The sequence below is a fragment of the Haliotis asinina genome, chromosome 12, assembly GCF_037392515.1.
Source record: "Haliotis asinina isolate JCU_RB_2024 chromosome 12, JCU_Hal_asi_v2, whole genome shotgun sequence".
Lineage (NCBI taxonomy): Eukaryota > Metazoa > Mollusca > Gastropoda > Lepetellida > Haliotidae > Haliotis > Haliotis asinina.
The window spans coordinates 26,784,736-26,808,763 of NC_090291.1; the positions used below are offsets into that span (position 1 = coordinate 26,784,736).

The 24,028-nt window shown below is 42.8% G+C and overlaps 1 protein-coding gene across 1 annotated transcript in view; it reads left to right on the top strand.

The window, feature by feature from the left end:
• The window catches only part of LOC137258998 (complement C3-like), a 52,697-nt gene that overhangs the window by 9,147 nt on the left and 19,522 nt on the right, over positions 1 to 24,028 (top strand). The window contains exons 7-23 of the mRNA XM_067796700.1: positions 3 to 93; positions 1,277 to 1,376; positions 1,908 to 2,150; positions 2,848 to 3,003; positions 4,137 to 4,241; positions 4,998 to 5,060; positions 6,465 to 6,665; positions 6,949 to 7,098; positions 9,805 to 9,879; positions 10,171 to 10,228; positions 13,156 to 13,279; positions 16,485 to 16,713; positions 17,128 to 17,340; positions 20,248 to 20,329; positions 20,646 to 20,741; positions 22,106 to 22,288; positions 22,713 to 22,803. Of these exons, the coding sequence (XP_067652801.1) occupies positions 3 to 93; positions 1,277 to 1,376; positions 1,908 to 2,150; positions 2,848 to 3,003; positions 4,137 to 4,241; positions 4,998 to 5,060; positions 6,465 to 6,665; positions 6,949 to 7,098; positions 9,805 to 9,879; positions 10,171 to 10,228; positions 13,156 to 13,279; positions 16,485 to 16,713; positions 17,128 to 17,340; positions 20,248 to 20,329; positions 20,646 to 20,741; positions 22,106 to 22,288; positions 22,713 to 22,803 (2,260 nt within the window). The remainder of the gene's footprint in view (positions 1 to 2; positions 94 to 1,276; positions 1,377 to 1,907; positions 2,151 to 2,847; positions 3,004 to 4,136; positions 4,242 to 4,997; positions 5,061 to 6,464; positions 6,666 to 6,948; positions 7,099 to 9,804; positions 9,880 to 10,170; positions 10,229 to 13,155; positions 13,280 to 16,484; positions 16,714 to 17,127; positions 17,341 to 20,247; positions 20,330 to 20,645; positions 20,742 to 22,105; positions 22,289 to 22,712; positions 22,804 to 24,028) is intronic.

Below are 24,028 nucleotides of genomic sequence, written 5' to 3' on the forward strand. Positions count from 1 at the left end.
AGTTTTGCCTCGGTTCGGAGTGCGAGTGAAGTCGAACCAGACAAGCATGGTTTGGGACAACACTGCGCCTCTCCTCTTGTCTATAAAAGCAGAGTAAGTCAGATTAACGCCTCTTTGATTATCTACTTCAATTTGATTTCATGACTTCATAAGCTAAACCAGAACTGAAATATATATACCCCCGAGTAGTGTTATGTTTGTATATGTCACGACGATATGTAAGTATTTGAGCATGGAACAGACGATTCAGTGATTGATGTCATCAGATTCCAAGTACACAACTAAGATACGGTGCATCAAGCAAACCACGAGACAACACGGGATCCCTTTAGTCGCATGCAGGGATTGCTGTAGTCCTGTTTTAACTTCACGTATGAAATAATTGCGACCGGAAAGCTGAGCACCCTCACTCGCCACTGGAACTGTTGAAAGGGTCGTTGGTTGCGACCTGATGAGTGTTCTTATTAAAAAAATTTTCGGTTGCTAAAATATAATTACAGTTGTTACTTTGAAAAAGAGAGATAGAAATGGTGACCTTTCGGAATGGTGGTTACCTTTCTCAAAGCAGCCGTTCAGGGTACGTCACGGACTTTCTAAACCGGACAACTAATATTTTATAAGACCAAACATGTTTGCTGTAGAATAGTAGCTAGATGGTTCTGTTGGATTACACCGCTAAACCGATAGCAGCCACCTTGAGCTGTTTCTGAGAAAATAAGCGAGGGGGTCATCTAGCAGGGCAAGTGCTCTGAGCAGTGAAACGAACGACCATTTTTCAACGGTAATTTTCATGTTTTCAAGCATCAGACTGGCGTGCTTTTGCGCCCAAATCCATTCCCCACGTCTACGCTGTGTTTGAAAGTCCCATTCCTAACTGAACATAAAACATTTAATCATTTTGACTGCTTTGCCGAATATAATACTTTTCAAATATGTTTTATAGTAATAATTTCAATAAATAATAATAGACATGTATAAAGCGCTTGTATCCACGCACTTGTGCACGTTCAGTGCGCTAAGACATTATTACCCCGGTTAATACAAGCTGACTGGGAGACGTTAGAAGGTTAACATTCTTATGACCTATCCCAACGGGTACCCATTCAGTGCTGCGTGAATAGGTGTCATTTTGAACAAACCCATTTGCCTAAGGTGAGACCACATGTCTACTTGTTAAAACTTTCTGTGGAGATTCACGCTACTCATAGGTATGTCTTTTCACAATAACAAAATGTCAGGAAATCATGATATTCAACTTTTTGCACGACGTTTTCAGATACATGTATGGCAGACCAACTCGTGGACGAGTGTCAATGTCTCTTGTGGCCAGACTGCTTGATTTGGACCTAGTTATTATGAATAATCTTCAGTATCAGGTGAGACAGTGTGTTGTACAACAGTACATCTCACCCCGCTGGCACTATACAGTGGAAGCTGTCAAAACCGGCATCTGTCCAGTCCGGCAAGTTGTCAACACCAGCATGTAATCTCAGGCCCATCTTCCACTGTAATATATCCGGCATTAGTTTGTGCACATCCATGCAACCCGTAGACACGTGGGTGCACGACGTTAAATGAGTAAAACAGTAAAGGTGACGCCCAGGTCTCATTTCACGTCACCAGACACAGCGTGTGGTGTTTGAGGCGTTGGGTAGCATTAGCTTGTCACGACGAAGCCCCGTGTTCGATTCCCCATTCGGACGCAATATTTCAAACCCATGTCGTGTGTTACCGCTGAGATATTGCAGGAATACTACTAAAGGCGGCGGGAGATCAGATTCACTCACTTGAATTTGGATGTAGTCGTGTTATCGGCAGTGAATCGGTCCTCCATCTCAGCAACTCAGCGCTGAACCCAGTCTGATAGTGATGTAACCAACTGATCCAAAATCCTGTGTTGTTCGCAGCTGAATGCATCTGGACAAGTCGACGTCGTCATTGATGACAACGAAATGAAAGATACAGAGGCATTGAGAAGTCTTAGTACTGAGCTTTTCACCATCTACGCAAAGATCAACGTGACCGAAGAAAGCACCAACAACGTTGTGCGGGAGGAGTATATAGTAGCCACAATGGCACCGTACCCGTACATACTTACTGTCGTCAACGAAAGGAAATACTACCAACCCGGTCTTCCATACACGTTTGAGGTAATATGATCTCTGAGAAAGGTTAACGACATGTCATGACTGTTCTTCTATAAGCACAACGTGCGCATTAGACTTATGATCAAGAGTTCGAATCCCGGTTTCCTTGTTTAAGTTTCTTGGTTTGCCAGCAGCAGACTTTGATCTGGATTTCCTATCAGTGTGAGCTGACACACCATGATGTAACTGAAATACCATTATTGGAGGAGCCTAAAGTCTAACTCACTCACTCACTCACTTACGCATGACTCATGGCAATATTAAAACATTGAAATGTAATGTTTCTCAGACAATGTTACCTTTAGATAATCTATGGTAAACAGAAATACAAAATAGGAAAGAGTGGGAATTATGGCCGAGTGTGTACACCTTCTAACATACCTGAATACAAGTACACTCCTTAGTGACAGTTGCTCATCATTCAGTTCAGGTAAAACCTCTGATATAGTTCAAAAGAAATTATCCATATGATTTGATTGTAATTGTTGGAAGGGGGAGTATTTCCTGTCACACAATTCCGAATTTGATTACTAAAGTACAATACAAAGTTGCGATAAACCTAACACTCTCTTTCAAACTGTGTATTCTCCGAGGTATAAAATATACAATAAGAAAAATAATTTTGATAAGATCTGTGTCAACCCCAGTGTAGGTCTATTTTCATGAATGGTTTTGATGAGTCCTCTTTTTTGTACCCCAGATGGAAATTACAAATATCGACGGCAGCTTTGCCAAAAACGTGCCCATAGTCGTCGTTAAGACGCCAGGGGAGGAGACGACAACGTTGACGTCAGATAACAGAGGCAGAGCGAGTCGCACCTACATTGCCCCCGAGAGCGGCGACATGACCTTTCGGGTATTTTTATACGTTTTTTTCTTTGGTTTTTTTTTTTTTTTTGTTATTTGGAATACACTATGTATGTTTTATGCACCGGTTCTTCACAAACACGGGCGGTAGGGTAGCCTCATTGCCAAAGAATTCGCTCGTCCCGCTGAAGACCCTGGTTCGATTCATCACATGGGCACAATGTGTAAAGCCCATTTCTGGTGTACCCCGGAGTGATATTGCTAGAATATTGCAAAAGCGGCGTAAAATCATACTCACTCATTCACAAACAGTTCTTCTCTATATTGGGCATGATGGATTAGTGCCTCAAGTCTGTCACCTGCGTCAAGTAATATATACCAAGCATTATCGTCTATCTGGTTAATGGTCCCACCTTTTCACCCATGCTGCTGCGACAGTCTTATGTATCTTTATCTGTCCACCCTTACACATGTGAAGATGCTGTGAGGATGTGCTTCTCGTGTATTTCAGATGATTGTCAGGTGCTGATCCCCTTTTTGATACCGTGTCGTTTGCTTTACTCCGTCAAACGTCGTGAAATCACAAAATGACCTCAAGCTTACATTGCTTAGCTTACCTTATAACTGTTTACTTGTCACATGAACAAACGCTTAACTTGTCGTATGACAAAAGTTTTATTTATCATATGACTGTATGCTTTGTTTATTATGTTACCATATTCATTATCACGTCACCTATGCAAAATTCGCGGATCATATGACCATATTTCTTAATTATCACACGGCAGTATCTAACTAATGCTTGTCACATGGCCAATTGCTGGTTTTCGTTTTGCATTTGATCACGTACTTTTGAAGCGATCATCTGTTGATACATGCGCATGTAACTCAAGCATACGTTGAATGAGAGGAGGTTTGAATTCGGCAACCCATGTTTGTCATAAAAGACGACTAACGGGATCTGGTGGTCAGGTATGGATGGCGCATGTAATCGAATTCCAATTGCGTAGAATGCTGCTCACGGGATCGTCTGGTCCAGTCTGGATTATTGACAGACCACCGCCATACAGCTGAAACGTTGCCGGCTGCGGCGTAAACAGCAAACCAACAATTACACATTGTGTGTTATAATTTGAGGAAGCTATGACGATGTTTCCCAGTATAACAGCCATTTGATTTCAGTACCAACCGGAAGGTCACCCCCTGGATGAAAAACTGCTGAGGGTGAAACCCGTGAGGTCATCAAACAGTCAGTATATTGTCATTGAAGTAACAGAGAAACCGCCGGTATGTATCAGTCTGTGGATGAGAACCATGGTTGTTTCCTGGGGCAGTGGGCTAGCCTGTTGGGTATAAAGCTCATCACGCCGATGATCCGGGTTCGATTCCCCGCAGAGATCCATTGTGTGAAGCCCATTTAGTGCTGTCACGCATCCGTGATATTGCTGGAATATTGCAAAAAGCGGCGTAAAACGATACTCATTTACTCGTTAGTGAACAGCTGATTGTGTTGCTTATTTACAGATATCTGACCACATCCATCCTGCTGTTTTACTTTTTACGCCAAGTTCAGTTTGCTTCCTCGAGACTGGTCAATATTTGGCGTCGACATTGTATGTCCACGTGTCAGTTGCTTGATGGCATGAAGAATGGTAAATGTCTTCAAAGATATAGGGGTGGATTGTGTGAAATGAATTTGGGACTGAACACTATTTTGCTGCCCCTTACATTTTATGTAGCATATTATCATGACCCCATCCACCTGGGGTTTTTTTTCCAATTTTGAAACGATCAGTCTCTACACAATGTTCAAATAGTATAAATCGTCAGTTTGAAAAATGAGATGTGTCCTTCCACCTAACACATCTTGAGCCAGTTGTTGTGGGGACGTTGCTAGAAACGGCGTGAAACCACACTGAATTACTGTGGAACCGTGGCTGTCTTGAAACACTCTGTGTATTGACGTTGTGCCTTCGCATTGTACATGATAATTTTCCACAAATATATGTCTAAAGAAATGAATGCTTTCTTATTCCGTTTTAGCTGAATCGTGATTTACCTGTCCATGTATGGTATCATGGATCTCCCGGTCTGTATTTCATCATGGTGAGTGATGCAGACATAACCCTGATGATTAGTTTGTATACTTTGAAAGTGACTTAAGTGCATACTGACCATGATAATAAAAGGAACAGTGTCGTGAGCGTTCGCTTCATGAGTGGAATCTGACACATTGTGAATCTGACACATTGTGAATCATCATATTAATTATATCATCATAATAGCATGACTAAATTTTCAAAATACCATTGTCGACGTTGTTTGACAAGTGGGCATTTTCTAATTTTCTTTTTATACCCCCGGCATGTAATGCGGGGGGGGGGGGGGGGGGGGAGATGTAGTGGACGCCTCGTCTGTTCGTCCGTCCGTCCGTAATCATTTTGTTTCCGGAGCATGACTGAAAAATCGTTCAATATTTTTAGACCAAAATTGAGAGATATAATTATGTGAACCTATGGTTGTGCCTTTTGCTATTTACAGCTTTTTAGGCATTTTTATTTTATTTTTTTCCATGAAACGTTTTGGTGTTAGTCTAATGGTGGAGTGGGGAGAACTCAAAAACCGTTCAATATTTTTCTGCAAAACTTGATACATATATCAGTCAGAACCTAAAGTGGTGCCTTTTGGAAGTTACAGGTTTTTGTGATTTCTTATTTTCTCGGTTTCCATGAAAATGTTTCGGACTGAGTCTCAAATGGAGAGATGGGCTTCGTTTCCGGAGCAGAACTCAAAAACCGTTCAATAGCTTTCTGCAAAACTTGATACATATATCAGTCAGAACTTAAAGTGGTGCCTTTTGCTATTTACAGGTTCTTGTGATTTATTAATTTTCTCGGTTTCAATGGAAACGTTTCGGACTTAGTCTCAAAATGGAGAGATGGGCTTAGTTTCCGGAGCAGAACTAAAAAAACCAGTTGTTATCTTGCAACAGATCTTGGCATATATAATAAATTCATATATAAGACAGATCTTGATGTGGTTCCTTTTGCCGTCTACGGATATATGACATTTATATTTTTCATGTTTTTTCCATGGAAACGATTCAAACTTAGTCTAAAAAATCATCAAGTAACTGTCAGATGATTTGTCCTTTCAAATATGTGGGGGCCGGGGGGGGGGGGATATCTCATCTTCTGCTTACTCTTGTACTTGATGTGTGATGAAAACACGGTATGATGCAAATATGACACGATTTGTCCCACAAGTAAGAATGTGATGCTGAATGCATCTCAACACATGGTCAGGAGATCTTTTATTTCAAACCATGATCATTTTTCTCCGGCACCCCAAATTCTGCACATCGAGATCCCCCTTCATTTGCATTTGAATCGTAGTTTGTAAATCTTTCTGTTGTAATCAGATGATGTCAGTGCAAATTTCTCAACCAAAATAATTATTATATAATTCCCCTTTACATGTGTTATTAGGAAAGTTTTTCTTTCATTTTAGGTGTCTTCTCGTGGCAAGGTGGTATTCAGAGAAAGTTACACTTCTGGCACGAACGGTCATGACATCAGAACAATCCCGAGAAGGTTTCTGAACGACATGGTACCAAGTGCCCGGATCATTGTGTTTTACGTTGCTTCCGAACACATGGTGGCTGACTCCAAGCACGTTCTTATGAAGACTTCTTGTAGGGAGGAACTAAGGGTATGTACATTTTAGAAGCATGTTTTCTATAGATAAACATAGATATAGTTTAAATCTTCCGACTGCGCCTTATATATCTGCGACCTTCTGTGCCTTGTTTACTTTGGCACCAAATAATGTCACATTGTCTGGCATTACATAAGGATTATTGCACAGGTGCACAGAATGGACCGGTTCGTTTCTCACATGGTTATAGTATGTGTAAACAACATTCTTGGTGTGAGATCTTGCATGTTGCATTCTTTATACGTATGTTTGTACATTTTAAAGGGTACGTTTTCAGATTCGCAAAGTTGGGAACAAAGATTCCTACAAACCCAAAGAAACTGGCCAGATAAGTTTGTCCGGCGGGGCGAACATGCGCGTTGGATTGATGGCAGTGGACAAAGCTGTCTACACGCTAAAATTTGAAAAATCCTTGACAAGAAAAAAGGTACATATTGTGTTTTGTCAGTGCTACGATGCAGACAGAAACTGAGTGAATGACAGAGTGAACATACAACGTCTGTATAGAAATCGAGTTGTGATCAGTAATAAAACATACCCGTGAAGATCCGGGTTAGAACTGATCTAATCAGAATCCCATGATTGTCGTAACAGATGAATGACGAGATCGGGTGGTGAGGCCCCCTGATCTGGTTGATACATGCTAGTATCCCAAAAACTCATGTCGTTGATCACTGGGTTGTCTGGTGCAGACTCTATTATTTACAGAAAGCTGCAAAGGAAGCTGCAATAGGGCTGAGTGCGCGTTAAAAGCAAACAACATTAACACGACAATGCCCAGTATACGTTGATGAAACCAACAACAGCTACTGTCACCTCTACCATCTAAACCGGCACAACATTAGGCACTGCTGCACCTTGTACAATCACCAGCCAGCGGACAGTCACTACTTTCACGACTGCTGATCTGATTGCACCGCTAAAACCATGCCAAACAATACTACTATTACAACAGAACCCGTGAAGATCCGGTCTAGAATTGACCTTCAGTAACCCATGCTTGTGTTAGAGGTGACTAACGGGATCAGGTTTTCAGGTTCTCTGACTTGGTTGACATTTCATCGTATCCCACTTGCGTAGATCGAATCTAATGACGATCACTGGATTGTCTGCTCCAGAATCAATTATTTACATATCGCCGTCATATAGGTGGAACATCCCTGAATGCGGTGTAAATCTAAACTCACTCATTCAGTACTACCGCTACTATTACTGCTACTGCTACTACTACTAGTAGTACTGCTACTACTGCTATGCTACTACTGCTAGTACTGCTACTACTACTAGTACTGCTATTGCTACCACTGCTATGCTACTACAACTAGTACTGCTACTACTGCTATGCTAGTACTGCTACAACTACTACTACTATTGCTACTACTACTAGTACTGCTACTACTAGTAGTAGTACTGCTACTACTGCAATGCTACTACTACTAGTACTGCAACTACTACTAGAAGTAGTGCTATCACCACTGCTACAGCCCCAATGACAACTATACTTACACACACCACCTACAGCCCCAATGACAACTATACTTACACACACCACCTACAGCCCCAATTACAACTATACTTACACACACCACCTACAGCCTCAAATACAACTATACTTACACACACCACCTACAGCCCCAATTACAACTATACTTACACACGCCACCTACAGCCCCAGTTACAACTATACATACACACGCCACCTACAGCCCCAATTACAACTATACTTACACACATCACCTACAGCCCCAATTACAACTATACATACACACGCCACCTACAGCCCCAATTACAACTATACATACACACGCCACCTACAGCCCCAATTACAACTATACATACACACGCCACCTACAGCCCCAATTACAACTATACTTACACACACCACCTACAGCCCCAATTACAACTATACATACACACGCCACCTACAGCCCCAATTACAACTATACTTACACACGCCACCTACAGCCCCAATTACAACTATACATACACACGCCACCTACAGCCCCAATTACAACTATACTTACACACATCACCTACAGCCCCAATTACAACTATACATACACACGCCACCTACAGCCCCAATTACAACTATACATACACACGCCACCTACAGCCCCAATTACAACTATACATACACACGCCACCTACAGCCCCAATTACAACTATACTTACACACGCCACCTACAGCCCCAATTACAACTATACTTACACACGCCACCTACAGCCCCAATTACAACTATACTTACACACGCCACCTACAGCCCCAATTACAACTATACATACACACGCCACCTACAGCCCCAATGACAACTATACTTACACACACCACCTACAGCCCCAATTACAACTATACATACACACGCCACCTACAGCCCCAATTACAACTATACTTACACACACCACCTACAGCCCCAATTACAACTATACTTACACACACCACCTACAGCCCCAATTACAACTATACATACACACGCCACCTACAGCCCCAATTACAACTATACTTACACACACCACCTACAGCCCCAATTACAACTATACTTACACACACCACCTACAGCCCCAATGACAACTATACTTACACACACCACCTACAGCCCCAATTACAACTATACTTACACACACCACCTACAGCCCCAATGACAACTATACTTACACACACCACCTACAGCCCCAATTACAACTATACTTACACACACCACCTACAGCCCCAATTACAACTATACTTACACACACCACCTACAGCCCCAATTACAACTATACTTAGACACACCACCTACAGCCCCAATTACAACTATACTTACACACACCACCTACAGCCGCAGTTACAACTATACTTACAGCACAACTACTACTTGTATGACACCACCAGGCATTAATACCCGTAATTAACCCATGAAGATACGGGTTAAAATCAAATGCGGTGGTTGTTGGACCAGGGTACTTGTTTGTAGCACTTTAGATAAGTATCAAATCAGGCATAGGTTTTTGATTGTTTTTCATGTACATTTTGTTACAATTCAACATGTGTCATTTTTTTCATCATATATATATCCAACTCGCCCACTCACTCGCTACATTTTATGCCATTGCCATCACTACAACCCCAATTCTCGTACGATTTTGTCTTTGGCAGATGTTTGAGGATCTTGACCGTCATGACTTCGGGTCTGGCTCTGGATCCGCAGTGAATAGTTTGAAGATTTTTGAGGTAACTGAAGGTTGTTTGATAAATTGTCACAGTACTCAAGGAGGACTTTATAGCTTGTGCACTGTAGGCTCTGTTTTATTGAGCCAAGATTTTTAGACTGAAAGATGATTTAGATTAAACGAAATTATACGAACTACGTTTTAACGAACTTCACTAACGAGACCGCTCAGTTCGTTGTCACTGATCTTCGTCAGCAGTGAAAGGTATAAGCATTACTGTGTCTCACGTTTGCGAAGAGTAGCGAGGCGCGACTGAACATCAGTTTACGTTGTGCTGGCCTTTTCTCCACAGGCTGCGGGGTTCAAGCTGATGTATGGAGAACGCACAAGGACGTATGTGCCTCTGTATGGTAAATATATATTCTTACAACACTTATATGTGGAGACCACAGCAAAGCTGTATACATTTTGTCACATGAAATGACACGCGGAGAGTGACACGTGTATCCTTTATCCGTGAGAGACAAGTTCTATGAGGGTGAGCTTATCCCTGACGTGTAAGTACAGTCACATTAAGCCTTCATCTCATATGTACGTACAGTCACACAGTGATCCTTCACATGTAAGTACAGACACGGAGAATGATCCCGCATGTCTACATACAGTCACACAGTGATCCTTCACATGTAAGTACAGACACGGAGAGTGATCCCTCATGTCTACATACAGTCACACAGTGATCCTTCACATGTACGTACAGACACGGAGAGTGATCCCGCATGTCTACATACAGTCACACAGTGATCCTTCACATGTACGTACAGACACGGAGAGTGATCCCGCATGTCTACATACAGTCACACAGTGATCCTTCACATGTACGTACAGACACGGAGAGTGATCCCACATGTCTACATACAGTCACACAGTGATCCTTCACACGTACGTACAGACACGGAGAGTGATCCCTCATGTCTACATACAGTCACACAGAGATCCTTCACATGTAAGTATAGACTCAGAGAGTGATTCCACGTATGTACGTATAGTCACACAGAGTGATGAATCACGTGTACGTACAGACACAGAGAGTGATTCCGCATGAGTAAATACAGTCACACAAAGTGATCCATCACGTGTAGGTACAGCCACACAGAGTAATGTCAGTTTAGTGTAAGTACAGTCTCAGATAGTGATCCTTCACGTGTAAGTACATTCACACAGAATTACCCCTCACAAGTAAGTACAGTCACAGTGATCCCACATGTCTAAGTACAGTCACACAGAATTATCCCACAGAGAGTCACTCTTCCCATGTAAGTAGAGTCACAGAGAGTCACCCCTCGCGTTTAAATAGAGTCACAGAGAGTCACTCTTCCCTTGTAAGTAGAGTCACAGAGAGTCACTTCCCATGCAGGTAGAGTCACAGAGAGTCACTTTTCCTGTGTAAGTAGAGTCACAGAATGTCACTCTTAGCGTGTAAATAGGGTCACAGATAGTCACTCTTCGCGTGTAAGTAGGGTCACACAGTCACCCTTCCCGTGTAAGTAAGGTCACTCAGAGTCACTCTTCACGTGTAAGTAGCGTTACAGAGAGTCACTCTTCGCGTGTCCAGGCAGAGTAGATATCCGTCTCATCTACGAGGGGATGTCAATAAGTTTTGAGCCTTGAGCATTTTTCATACCCAGGTGTCACAGCATTGAACCTTGGGGTGTAGCTGATGTGATACATAAGTTTTGGTATCCTACTGTCAGAAGTTATTGAACAGCTCACATTGACAGAAAGAGACCCCCCCCCCCCTCACGGCAGTGAAAATGAATAAAATTGAGTATAGAGCTGTAATTAAGTTTTTAGTTCTTGAAGGAAACTCGGCGAAGAACATTGAAGAAAGGTTTTCAGCAGTTTATGGGAAGTCTTCCCCTTCATCTGCTACCATCAAACGATGGGTCAGTGAATTTAAGCATGGTAGAGAGATTCTTGAAGATGACCCCCGTCCAGGTCGCCCAACAACAAGCACTAGTCAGGAAAACATTGACAGAGTGCATAGACTTGTGCTGGAAAATCGTCGAATCACACTCCACGAGTTAGAGGAGACCACAGGCATTTTACACGGATCCATCGAGACAATTCTTCATGAACATCGCGTCACGTCTAAGGTGTGCGCAAGATGGGTGCCAAGAATCAAATGAAGCAAACAAGGGTCACCATATGCAACTCCATGCTAACCAGATACAACAAGAATCCAGAAGATTTTCACTCTAGGCTAGTAACCTGTGATGAAACCTGGATCCACCACTATGATCCTGAGAGCAAACAAGAATCCATGGAATGGAAACATGTCACTTCTCCCAGGACCAAAAAATTCAAAGCCTCCAGATCAGTGCAGAAGGTAATGGCGACAGTCTTCTGGGATAGCAAAGGCGTCATCCACATAGATTACTTACCAAAAGGAAGAACAATGAATGGGGAATATTACGCTAACATGTTGAGGCAAGTGCGACAGTCAATCAAGGAGAAGCGCGGGGGCAAGATCATACGTTGTATTCTTCTACATCAAGACAATGCTCCAGTACACACCTCTCGCGTTGCAGCCCCTACTGTCCAGGAATGCGGGTACGAAATCTTGCCGCATCCCCCCTACTCTCCAGACCTGGCACCAAGTGATTACCATCTGTTCCCAAATCTCAAGAAACACTTGCGTGGTCGTAGATTTCAGGATGATAATGAGCTTATTGCTGCTACTGAGGCACCTTCTACAGAGATGGCATCAGCGCCTGGCAGAAAAGATGGAACAAGTGTCTTGACTCACAAGGGGACTATGTTGAAAAATAAATGTGGTTCATACCCCATTGTGTTTTTCTATGCAAGGCTCAAAACTTATTGACATCCCCTTGTATATCGACCAACATTGAATTATTCCTCACGCAAATCAGTCACGCGAATCATTCGTGGCCCGCGAAGATCCGGGTAAGAACTGATCTTCAGTAACCGATGCTTGTTTTAGGAGACGACTAATCTGATCGGATGGTCAGACTCGCTTGACTTAGTAGACATATTTATCGTATCCCAATTGAGTAGATCCATTCTCATGCTGTTTGTGAATGGATTGTTTAGAGCAAATTCGATTATTTACAACCCGCCGCCATATAGCTGGAATTTGGCTGATTACGGTGTTCAACAACACACCAGCCAACCAACAAATCACACGGCAGTAGATTAATTTTCACCATACTGGTGCCAATAAGTGTTTATATAAATGCTCCTTGTTCAGGTGTAGGCTGACTCATAAGCTCTTTGTAACATCAAATGTGTGACCACTTGTTAACTATCTTTTCAGAGCACAGCATTTCCCGTGGAGCTTCTTCACTCTCAATAGATGCCGCGGACAGTGCCTTGATTGAAGATCCCATTCTGAGGTCCTTCTTTCCGGAGTCCTGGCTCTTTGAGGAAGATACTCTGGAGTACGTCATACCTACCTATTGTTGGCTTTGTATACTAGTGACCTGGGTTTGTTCGTCCCATCCCGCAGTAATCGAAACCTTTGGTTGGATGGTTTGAGAATATTTGAAAAAGTCACATTGATTTTTTAGCCGGGGAACAAATAAAGCTCTGATAAAGATATAAATGTGTGATACCGAAGAATGGTTTATATTATTCGCATATAATGCGGGGGGATATAGACGACGCCTCGTCTGTCCGTCCGACCGTCCACCTGTAATCATTTTGTTTTCAGAGCTTAACTCACAAACCGATCAATATTATTAGACCCAAAAATGATAGATGTAATAATCTGATCCCGTGGTTGTGCCTTTTGCTATGTACAGATTTTTGGCATTTTTATTTTTTGTGTTGTTTTTCCATGGAAAGTTTTGGTGTCTAATGGTGGGGCGGGCTTCGTTTCCGCAGCATAAATCAAAAACCGTAATATTTTTTCTGCAAAACTTGGTAGATGTCCCAGTCAGAACCTAAAGAGTTTTCTGTTGCTATTTACAGATTTTTGTGATTTATCTTTTAGTTGGAAACGTTTCGGAGGGGGGATGGGCTTCATTGCCGGAGCAGAACTCAAAAACCGTTCAATATTTTTCTGCAAAACTTGGTAGATATGTGTGGCAGACACCAAAGTGGCGTCTTTGGCTATTTACAGGTTTTTGTGGTTAATTATGTTCTCGGTTTCCATGGAAACGTTTAGGACTTTGTCTCAAAATGGAGGGATGGGCTTCGTTTCCGGAACAGAACTCAAAACCCTTTCAATATTTTTCTGCAAAACTTGGTAGATATATCAGTCAAAACCTAAAGTGGTGCCTTTTGCTACTTACAGGGTTTTGTGATTTATTATTTTCTCAGTTTCCATGGATACGTTTCGGACTTAGTCTGAAAAGTGAGAGGTGTGTTCTGTGTCCGGAGCAGAACTCAAAAACTTCTTAATATCTGTCAGTGTTACTTGGTAGGTATGTGTGGCAGACCCCAAAGTGGTGCCCTTTGCTATTTACAGGTTTTTATGATGTGTTATTTTCTCAGTTCCATGAACACGTTGCTGACTTCGTTTCCGGAGCACAACTCGAAAACCATTTCATATCTTTCAAAAGATCTTGGCAAATATACGAGAGAGATCTTGACGTTTGATTATAGATATATGGCATTTATATTTTTTATGAATTCTATGGAAACAATTCAGACTTGGTCTAATAACAAAATAAGTAACTGTCAGATGATTTGTCCTTTCAAATATGTGGGGGCCGGGGGGATATGTCACCTTCTGATGACTCTTGTTCATTTATCGGTTTCCATAGACACGTTTCAGACTTTGTCTCAAAAGTGAGAGGTGTGTTTCGTTTCCGTAGCACATCTCAAACACCTTGTAATATCTGTCAGCAAAACTTGGTAGATATGTTTGGCAGATCCCAAAGTGGTGGCTTTTGCTGTTTACAGGTTTTTGCGATTTATTATTTTCCTGGATTCCATGGAAACGTTTCGGACTTAATCTCAAAATGGAGGGATGGGCTTCGTTTCCGGAGCATAACTCAAAAACCGTTCAATATGTTTCAGCAAAACTTGGTAGATATGTGTGGCAGACCCTAAAGTGGTGCCTTTTGCTATGTACAGGGTTTTGTAATTTATCATTTTCTCGGTTTCCACGGATACGTTTCGGACTTTGTCTCAAAATGGGCTTCGTTTCCGGAGCAGAACTCGAAAACCATTTCATATATTTCAACAGATTTTGGCAGATATATGTGAGAGATCTTGAAGTGGTGCCTTTTGCTGTTTACAGATATATGACATTTATATTTTTCATGACTCCAAGGAAACGATTCAAAGTTAATCTAAGAAGACATCAAGTAACTGTCAGATAATTTGTCTTTTCAAATATGTGGGAGCCACATATGTCATCTTCTGATGACTCTTGTTTTAAACATGTAGGGGCCGGGAGATATGTCAGCTTCTGATGGCTCTTGTTTGTCCTCGAAGACCACCTGGCCAAACATGTTGAAGAGCGGGTGCGAGCGACACGAGTACTGGGCCACATGGAGTGCGAGTACTGCTGTCAAAAGCTCTTTAACCATTCTTCAGTATCACACTGTCATATTTAGCACACACATATCAGACGTGTTTTGGGCTTCCTGATGCAGTAAATGGAAACAAAAGACACACGTCAATAAAATTCCGACTAAACAGTTCAGTGACTGAAATTATGAGATTAGGTTTCAGTGTAACTTGTGATGTTTCTCAAAGAGTAGTAAATGGTTCATCTTTTATGGACCATGTCACCTGAAGTCTGGGAAATGGTTCCTTCATTTAGTTTAGAATGAAATTATCGTCGTCCTAGCATAGATCCAAACAGTTGTGTTCTCTGATTTGGATACTTGTCTCTTTGGAAACAGATTCTGAGTAAATATGTGTCTAATCACTCTTAACACCCACCATAGAATAAAACATTATCAGCAAGCAACCTAAATTATACATATTTCGATCTTTCTTTATGCTCTGTATAGAGCCAATGAAGATAGAAACTAAGGTGAGATTTTTTCCTGCGTTTGTGCTAGGCGGTATGTCGCTGGTATAGATGTAATCGGTGTTGATAGCCTGTATGCAGAGGCAAACAGTGAATTTTAGGGATAGCAATCTGACAAAAATGCAGACATCCAAGAACCCGTTTTTGACACACAAGTTGATCTCTGGAATGCAGCCGAGGTCGGGGGGTCGTGAACATTCGAAGTAGTCCCGCAGTAGAAACTGTTCCCTCCCTACCATGTTCTGGTTCTGTTGTTCTTGGCTCTATCGTCAAACCAAACCAAACCATACCAAACTAGAAACATATGCTGGGTTCGAATCCCGGCTTGCCATGATAAAGTTTCGGTTTGTCTGTAGCATACCTGTGCGTCTGGGTTTGACCGAACTGGACTGAGTCCTGAGACTTTCTTCTCACAGTCCGCTGACACGCCATGTTAGAACTGGACTACCGTTAAACCCAATAGGTTCCCTCCCTCTGTCACTGGGGATCTGTTTCAGCGGAGGAGGTGAGGTAGAGTAGTGGTTTTAACGTTGGCTTATCACACCGAAGACCCAGGTTCGATTCCCCACAGGGGCACGATGTGTGAAGCCTATGTGTGATATTGATGCACAAAGCGATATAAAACCAAACTCACTCACTCAGTCATACTGTTTCAGTGCTGATGGTAGGTTAGTCCGCGACGTGAAATACCCCGACTCCCTCACAACGTGGGTCATGCAAGCAGTGGGCGTGTCTCAAGAACAGGGGATTTGCATCTCGAACACCGCACGAGTCATAGTTTCACAGAACTTCTTTCTTGACATTCACCTTCCCTTCAAGGCCGTGAAGCTTGAAGAGGTTGGGGTTAATGTGACGGTCTCAAGTTACATCGGCTACGATACAATGGTAGGTGTGATTAATGACTGGAACAGCATCCAGACAATCATCACAATATGTCCTGTTTTTCAAATCACTCGTTTAATATTGGACTGCTCTAAGTTTATATCCTCTCCACACTGATGTTTCATCTTATCTAAATCCTCTTTATGTCTTTATATCCTCCCCTCACTCCTACATCTTATCTAAATCCTCTTTATGTCTTTACATCCTCCCCTCACTCCTTCTACGTCTTATCTAAATCCTCTTTATGTCTTTATGTCCTCTCCTCACTCATACATCTTATCTAAATCCTCTTTATGTCTTTACATCCTCTCCTCACTCCTTCTAAATACATCTTCTCCAAATCCTCTTTATGTCTTAATATGTCGTATCTTCTCCACATCCGCTCTACATGTTTTGTACATCTTTCCTGCATGGCAGGTGACATTATCAGCAACTGCTGACGGGCTGTGTATGCTGGACTCTGAAGGTGATGAACTGACGATTCCATCTTTCCAAGTACCAAATGGACAAAAGAGAACTAAATCATTCTCCGTCCTCCCGGTGCGGCCAGGGACGTATGCCATCCGGGTAGAGGCTGTTACTGCGAGCAGAGTTGACAGAGACGTAGTTGAGCGACATCTGGTGGTGGTTGTAAGTCATGTATTATACATGTTTTGTTTACTTATCAGTGGTATGTGTGATCCAATCGACAAGGACACCGCAGTTCCTCGTGCAGAGTTACCTTCCTTACGCTTCTTATGAATGTTGCTGAAATCCCCATTTCACTCTTTCATTAAATGTTGCCGGTTCTTCAGCACCACATCCGTGATTGTGTGTGTGCCTAAAGTGGTTAATGACCAAAGCATTGCAGCCCTTACGCCAACTTGCTGATGCCCCGATTTGTGAAAACCAACCTCCCTCAATGGTACCAAGGAGTAAAGAAAACAGGGTTACACGTTTAATCGCGAATTAATTCGCGCACAACGTGTTTCGTCCGATTTTAATGCACGACTTAATGTGTTGGAATCATGCAGTATATGAACTGATGGTCAAAAGAACGTGAACGATATCTATGTTGATTTGTTTTTTGCAAAGTTGTTGAAGTTAGTAAAATCTTTCTTGGCCAAAACGGTTCGCCCACACACTGACTAATCATGCGCCCAAACGCAGCATGTTGGCTGTGTATGTGCGGAAATGCAAAACTTGCATCTCGGAGATTTTGCAAATTCCTTTTCGAGAACTGGTATAAAAAGAAAGTGAATCGGTGGCCATACATCTCAGCTGACAGAAAATCACAGGCTAACAGCGCAAGTGAGAGGGCCATAGGTACGACGCAGATGGGCTCCATGAGCAGCCATATTGCACAGTTCCCTGAACTGTACTCGTGCTACCATCACCAGACTGTCCCAGCGTTACAGGCAGACTGGCAGCACCCAACACAGATCACGATCAGGCAGACCACGTGTGACGACCCCACAGGGAGACCGCCATCTGCATACTCTTCACCTGTGCAACCGCGTCATCACGGCAACGGAAATGGCGACAGCTGCTCTAGGACATGTCATCAGTCGACATACCGTGTTACAACGTCTACGTGCAGCAGGTATCAGAATTCGACGTCCTCTGCGTGGAATGGCACTGATCTAGGAACATCGTCGTCAGTGGCTGGTGTTAAAATGGGCAGCGAGTGTTTTGTACAGACGAAAATCGATTGATCATGTTCCATAATGATGGCTGGGTGCGAGTATACCATCGCATAGGAGAAAGACTAGCTCCGAACAGCGTCCAAGAAGTGCATCCTTTTGAGTAGGCGGTGTGATGATGTGGGAAGGAATTTCTGGGAATCAGCGCACACGACTGGTCGTAATACGTGGAAACCTGAAGGCTCAGAGATACGGAGATGACATTGTTCAATCCGTGGCAATACCATTGCTTCGCCAGCAACAACAGGGAACACTTCTGCAGCACAACACCAGGTCCTACACAGCGCTTACTGTCCAGAGCTTCTTGAACGCCCAAAATATCCAAGTTCTTCCAGCTCACTCATCAGACTTAAAGCCCATAAGGCACTGATGGGATCACCTGAATCGCCAGGTGAGAAAACGACCACGAGCCCTCAACGAACCGACAAGAACTCGCAGACGCTCTGAGGAACAGTGGAATAGGATTCTTGATGACGCTATTCGGCGGCTGGCGATACCGATGAGACGGCGAGTCTGGTCGTGTATTGCTGCTTGAGGTGGCCATACTCGTTACACAGGATGCGTATGCGTGACCAAAGACTTGACATGACTGGGATATTCCATGATTGACTCTTATTGTATGTGTGAACTGTGCTATTCCTACCCCTCTGCCTTTTACATGACTCGTGCCCATCACCTGTGATGAATTTCTCATAGACACTAATGGTGCATTGTCCCAAATGCTGGCTTCATTAAATGTAATATAACTTGTAAACATTGTATGTTTTACTTTGAGTTTATCGATCATTAATAAGGAAGTTTACTAGTTTAAGGGATATTATGTGACTGCCTATGTCATTCTGAGTTTACAACACGTGTGCCTAAAAGTTGATATTTCCCGGGCGAGAGTGAGGGGTGCACCGATATCACAAGTGTCGTAAACATAATATGACATGGGCACGGATGTGATATTCTGCTATTTACTGAAGTCAAACTGAGGAAAATAAACCCAAATCTACTGTCGAACATAGGTTCGCTACCCGCCGTCGCTGCAAAGCCACATAAGAAACGTGACGTCATAGCATTGTTCATGAAGTCACATTACCATTACAAAGTGATATTTTGCCCAAGAGTCAATCGTTTGAAAAATATGAACCCCGGTATTTTCGCCCTCGCAGGTAAGAAAGTATAAAACTAGCACTACGAATGAAGGAAGTTTACTTTCTTTTGCCCAGTAGTTTAGGGGATATTATGTGACTGAAGAGTTGCTTAATGGGCAAACCAATCACTTGTTTGTTGCAACATATGGTGGCGGTCGGTATATAATCGAATCTGGAAATGCAATCCAGTGACCAACAGCATGAGCATCAATCTACGCAGTTGGGATGCCGTGACAATCAAGTCAGCGAGCCTGACAACCCGATCCCGTTAGTCGCCTTTTGCGATATGCTTGGGTTGATGAAGAACAATTGTTACCCGGACTTTCACGGGTCCTGATACTTCGCAACTATTGTGCTAACTATTGTCATTAACACCGTGCATACTAGATACCTGGAGTCCAGCAGACCACCATGCGTGTCAGAGGGCTACATGGTTTGGTCCGGGTTTGATTCTCTACATGGGTACAGTGTATGAAGCCCATTTATTGTGGTCCACGCCGTGACTTTGCTAAAGGCGGCACAAAGCTGAACTCACTCACTTTAGACTTGCCAGTACTATACATGTGTTCGTTGCTTTCATCATTTTAGTTAGGGTAAATGGCAGGAAAAAGTTCAAACCTAGTTCTCCTAACAAATATCTTGTAACTGCAGTTACGACTCTTTGACGTATCTGTGTCGTATAATAATTTCAGCTCCCCATCAACTATTTCTTTCAGAGTGAAGGCGAACCAAACAAGAAAACAATAACCTTCAACCTTGACCCCAACGGTAAACCCAGGCGGGATGTCACAGTCACACGTAAGGGATTTCCATGCTCAGGGCATGTGTGTAATCAGGTGTGTGTGTAACCAGTGGTGTGTGTGTGTGTGTGAGAGAGAGAGAGAGAGAGAGATCACAGTTGTGTGTATTTAGGGAATGTCTATAATCGGTGAATGTCTTTTTTTTTCTTTTTTTTTTTTCTTTTTTTTTTTTGTGTGTGCGGGCGGGCGAGCGGGCGCGAGTGTCAGTATAAACAGGGGAGGTGTATGTTAAGTGGGTGGTTTCTCTTTTTGTCTACGTTCCCTAAAGATATGTAGGAGTGTGGAATGAGTGCTAATTCTGCTTTATGTTACAGAAACAGTAAATAGACTCATCCAGGAGACAAGCATAGACATGGCGTTTCCAGAGGAGGCCATCCCAGAATCAGAAAACATATATATCACTGCCTCAGGTGAGTTGTCATATTCTTGACTGTCACAACTTTCCACCAGGTGATCTATCACAACCACACATCTTTCCTACAGGTGACCTATCACACACGTTTCCACCAGGTGATCTATCACACACATTTTTCCACCAGGTGATCTATCACGCCCATCTTTCCTACAGGTGATTTATCACACCCATCTTTCCACCAGGTGATCTATCACACCCATCTTTCCAACTGGTGATCTATCACACCCATCGTAGGTGATTTATCACACCCATCTTTCCAACTGGTGATCTATCACACCCATCTTCCCTACAGGTGATCTATCACACCCATCTTTCCAACTGGTGATCTATCACACCCATCTTTCCACCAGGTGATCTATCACGCTCATCTTTCCTACAGGTGATCTATCACACCCATCTTTCCACCAGGTGATCTATCACACCCATCTTTCCAACTGGTGATCTATCACACCCATCTTTCCTACAGGTGATCTATCACACCCATCTTTCCACCAGGTGATCTATCACACCCATCTTTCCAACTGGTGATCTATCACACCCATCTTTCCTACAGGTGATCTATCACACCCATCTTTCCACCAGGTGATCTATCACGCCCATATTTCCTACAGGTGATTTATCACACCCATCTTTCCACCAGGTGATCTATCACACCCATCTTTCCAACTGGTGATCTATCACACCCATCTTTCCACCAGGTGATCTATCACGCCCATCTTTCCACCAGGTGATCTATCACACCCATCTTTCCAACTGGTGATCTATCACACCCATCTTTCCTACAGGTGATCTATCACGCCCATCTTTCCACCAGGTGATCTATCACACCCATCTTTCCACCAGGTGATCTATCACACCCATCTTTCCACCAGGTGATCTATCACGCCCATCTTTCCACCAGGTGATCTATCACGCCCATCTTTCCACCAGGTGATCTATCACACCCATCTTTCCACCAGGTGATCTATCACACCCATCTTTCCTACAGGTGATTTATCACACCCATCTTTCCACCAGGTGATCTATCACACCCATCTTTCCAACTGGTGATCTATCACACCCATCTTTCCACCAGGTGATCTATCACACCCATCTTTCCACCAGGTGATGTATCACACCAATCTTTACTACAGGTGATCTATCACGCCCATCTTTCCACCAGGTGATCTAGCACACCCATCTTTCCGCCAGGTGATCTATCACACCCATCTTTCCAACTGGTGATCTATCACACCCATCTTTCCACCAGGTCAAACCCATCTTTCCACTTAGAACAAAACACAGTTATTTTTCCAACTATGAGAACTTGAGGAAGTAAAACATTAAATTAAAACATTAAATTTTGGTGTTGATGAACAGGTGATCTACTTGGTGATGTCATCAGCAACATCGTCCTTGGTAGCACGTTCCCGTCAGTGTACGACAGTGCCGACAGCCTGATGATGGAGTTGGCTCCGAGCTGCTATGGTTTACTGTATCTGCACAGGTTGCACTCGCTCACCCCAGAAGTGTTCAACAATGGAAGACTCCACATACGATACGGTGAGTGAGTGAGTTGGTCCTTTGAATCATGTCATCCAAATGTTTAGTCACAGGGATGTCCCTGTTTCACTTACTGTTTCACTTACTGTTTCCACACATGTGATGTATTTTCACAGTTTCTAAAGGCTTACAAAGAGACTGCAGTTCTGGCAGTGTGTGTGTGAGAGAGAGAGAGAGAGAGACAGAGAGAAAGACGAAGGGAGGAGATACATTGTGTGAGTGCATGCGCACTCTATGATATTAGATAGTATTTTCTGTAATTAGAACATGCTTGTTACTGGCAGGACAAACAAGACCATGTTTATAATTACAATATTCATCCAGACATAATCCTCATAAGTTGGGAGCCCCACAAGGATGAAAGTGTCAGGAGAAATATAACATGTGAGCAAGAATCGGGTTTATGCAGGCTGAGTACTTTCAGGTGTGGCGGAGTTGATGAAATATCGAACCACTGATGGTGCATTTTGCCTGGAGGAAATTGATGAAGACTTTACACCAGAGCCATCTGCATGGTGAGTGCTGCTCGTATCATTTCTACTCGACCTTGTACCACCATACCATCTTAACCCTATGAATGTCACACCCCTGAGTTGAGCAATAGTCTTCGCACAAGAAGTGACGTAAAGCTTAATGTACAAGGCCACTATCAGTTGTTCAGGTTGGGGTGGTCACTGTCACCTAAGTGAGCAGATCGACGCGCTTAACAACGATGTTGAAAAACAGGAAATATTACAGTAATCGTTGTTGCAGTATGTGGTTTACATCGTTACAGCCATTAGACTGCCACAAGTCTCTTTTAAGGTGTGAGAGTGACATTCGTATGTTGTAAGTGAGTGAGGGAGTAAGATGGTGGGGAAATTAGTGAGACAGTTTGTTAGCGAGCGAGTGTGGGAGTGAGGTCGTCAGTGTATTTGTTTGACACTGGGTGAATAGATAGTGGGTGTCTGATCGAGTAAAAGAGTCAGGTTGTGAATGGGTGAGTAACGATCGTCTAAGATAAACATAACCTTCAGGGTATCTCCACATGCTTAAGTGAATTACATCCAAAGTACAGAGGTCACGGTAAACGTTGTGAGGTAGAAGTGACGTGAGTAGCGGGTGACACAATGGACAGGCGAGATCACAGGGATTCGAGTCTCTGTTTAGGCAATAATTTTAAAAAATAAAATCTAGATTTTTGCATTCGTATATTGTTTCAATGTTATGATTTACATATATTTCCAATTTGAACGAAATCGGTGAGGAAAAAAAATTCTACCGTTACACTCATTACGTGAAATACATTATGTATTTGAAATACATACTTATTTTTAAAAATTATTGTTCAGAGATTCAAACGACTGTGGGTGAGACATTGGTTAGTTGAGGTAATACATGGTTGAGGGAGTAAGACAGTTGGTGACTTTGTCCGAGTGTGGAAGGTTGAAAGTGATGGACAGATGATGTAGAAGGTGAGGTAGTCGGTGAATTTGTTGGATACCAAGTGACTGGATTGTGCGTGAATTCATAGACAGGGGTAAGTGATCGAGGACGAGAGTCAGGTTGTTGGCGGGAGAGGCCATGGAAGGGCGGGGCAATAAGAGAGTGAGAATTGTTAGTGAGTTTGTATGATAGTGGACAGGAGAAATAGAGGGTGGATGAGCTTGTGGAAGAGTGAGGTGGTGAGTAAACAAAATGGTAACCGTTCAACACCTCAAGTAAAGAAAAGGCACTATGCATTTAAAATACAACTACAGA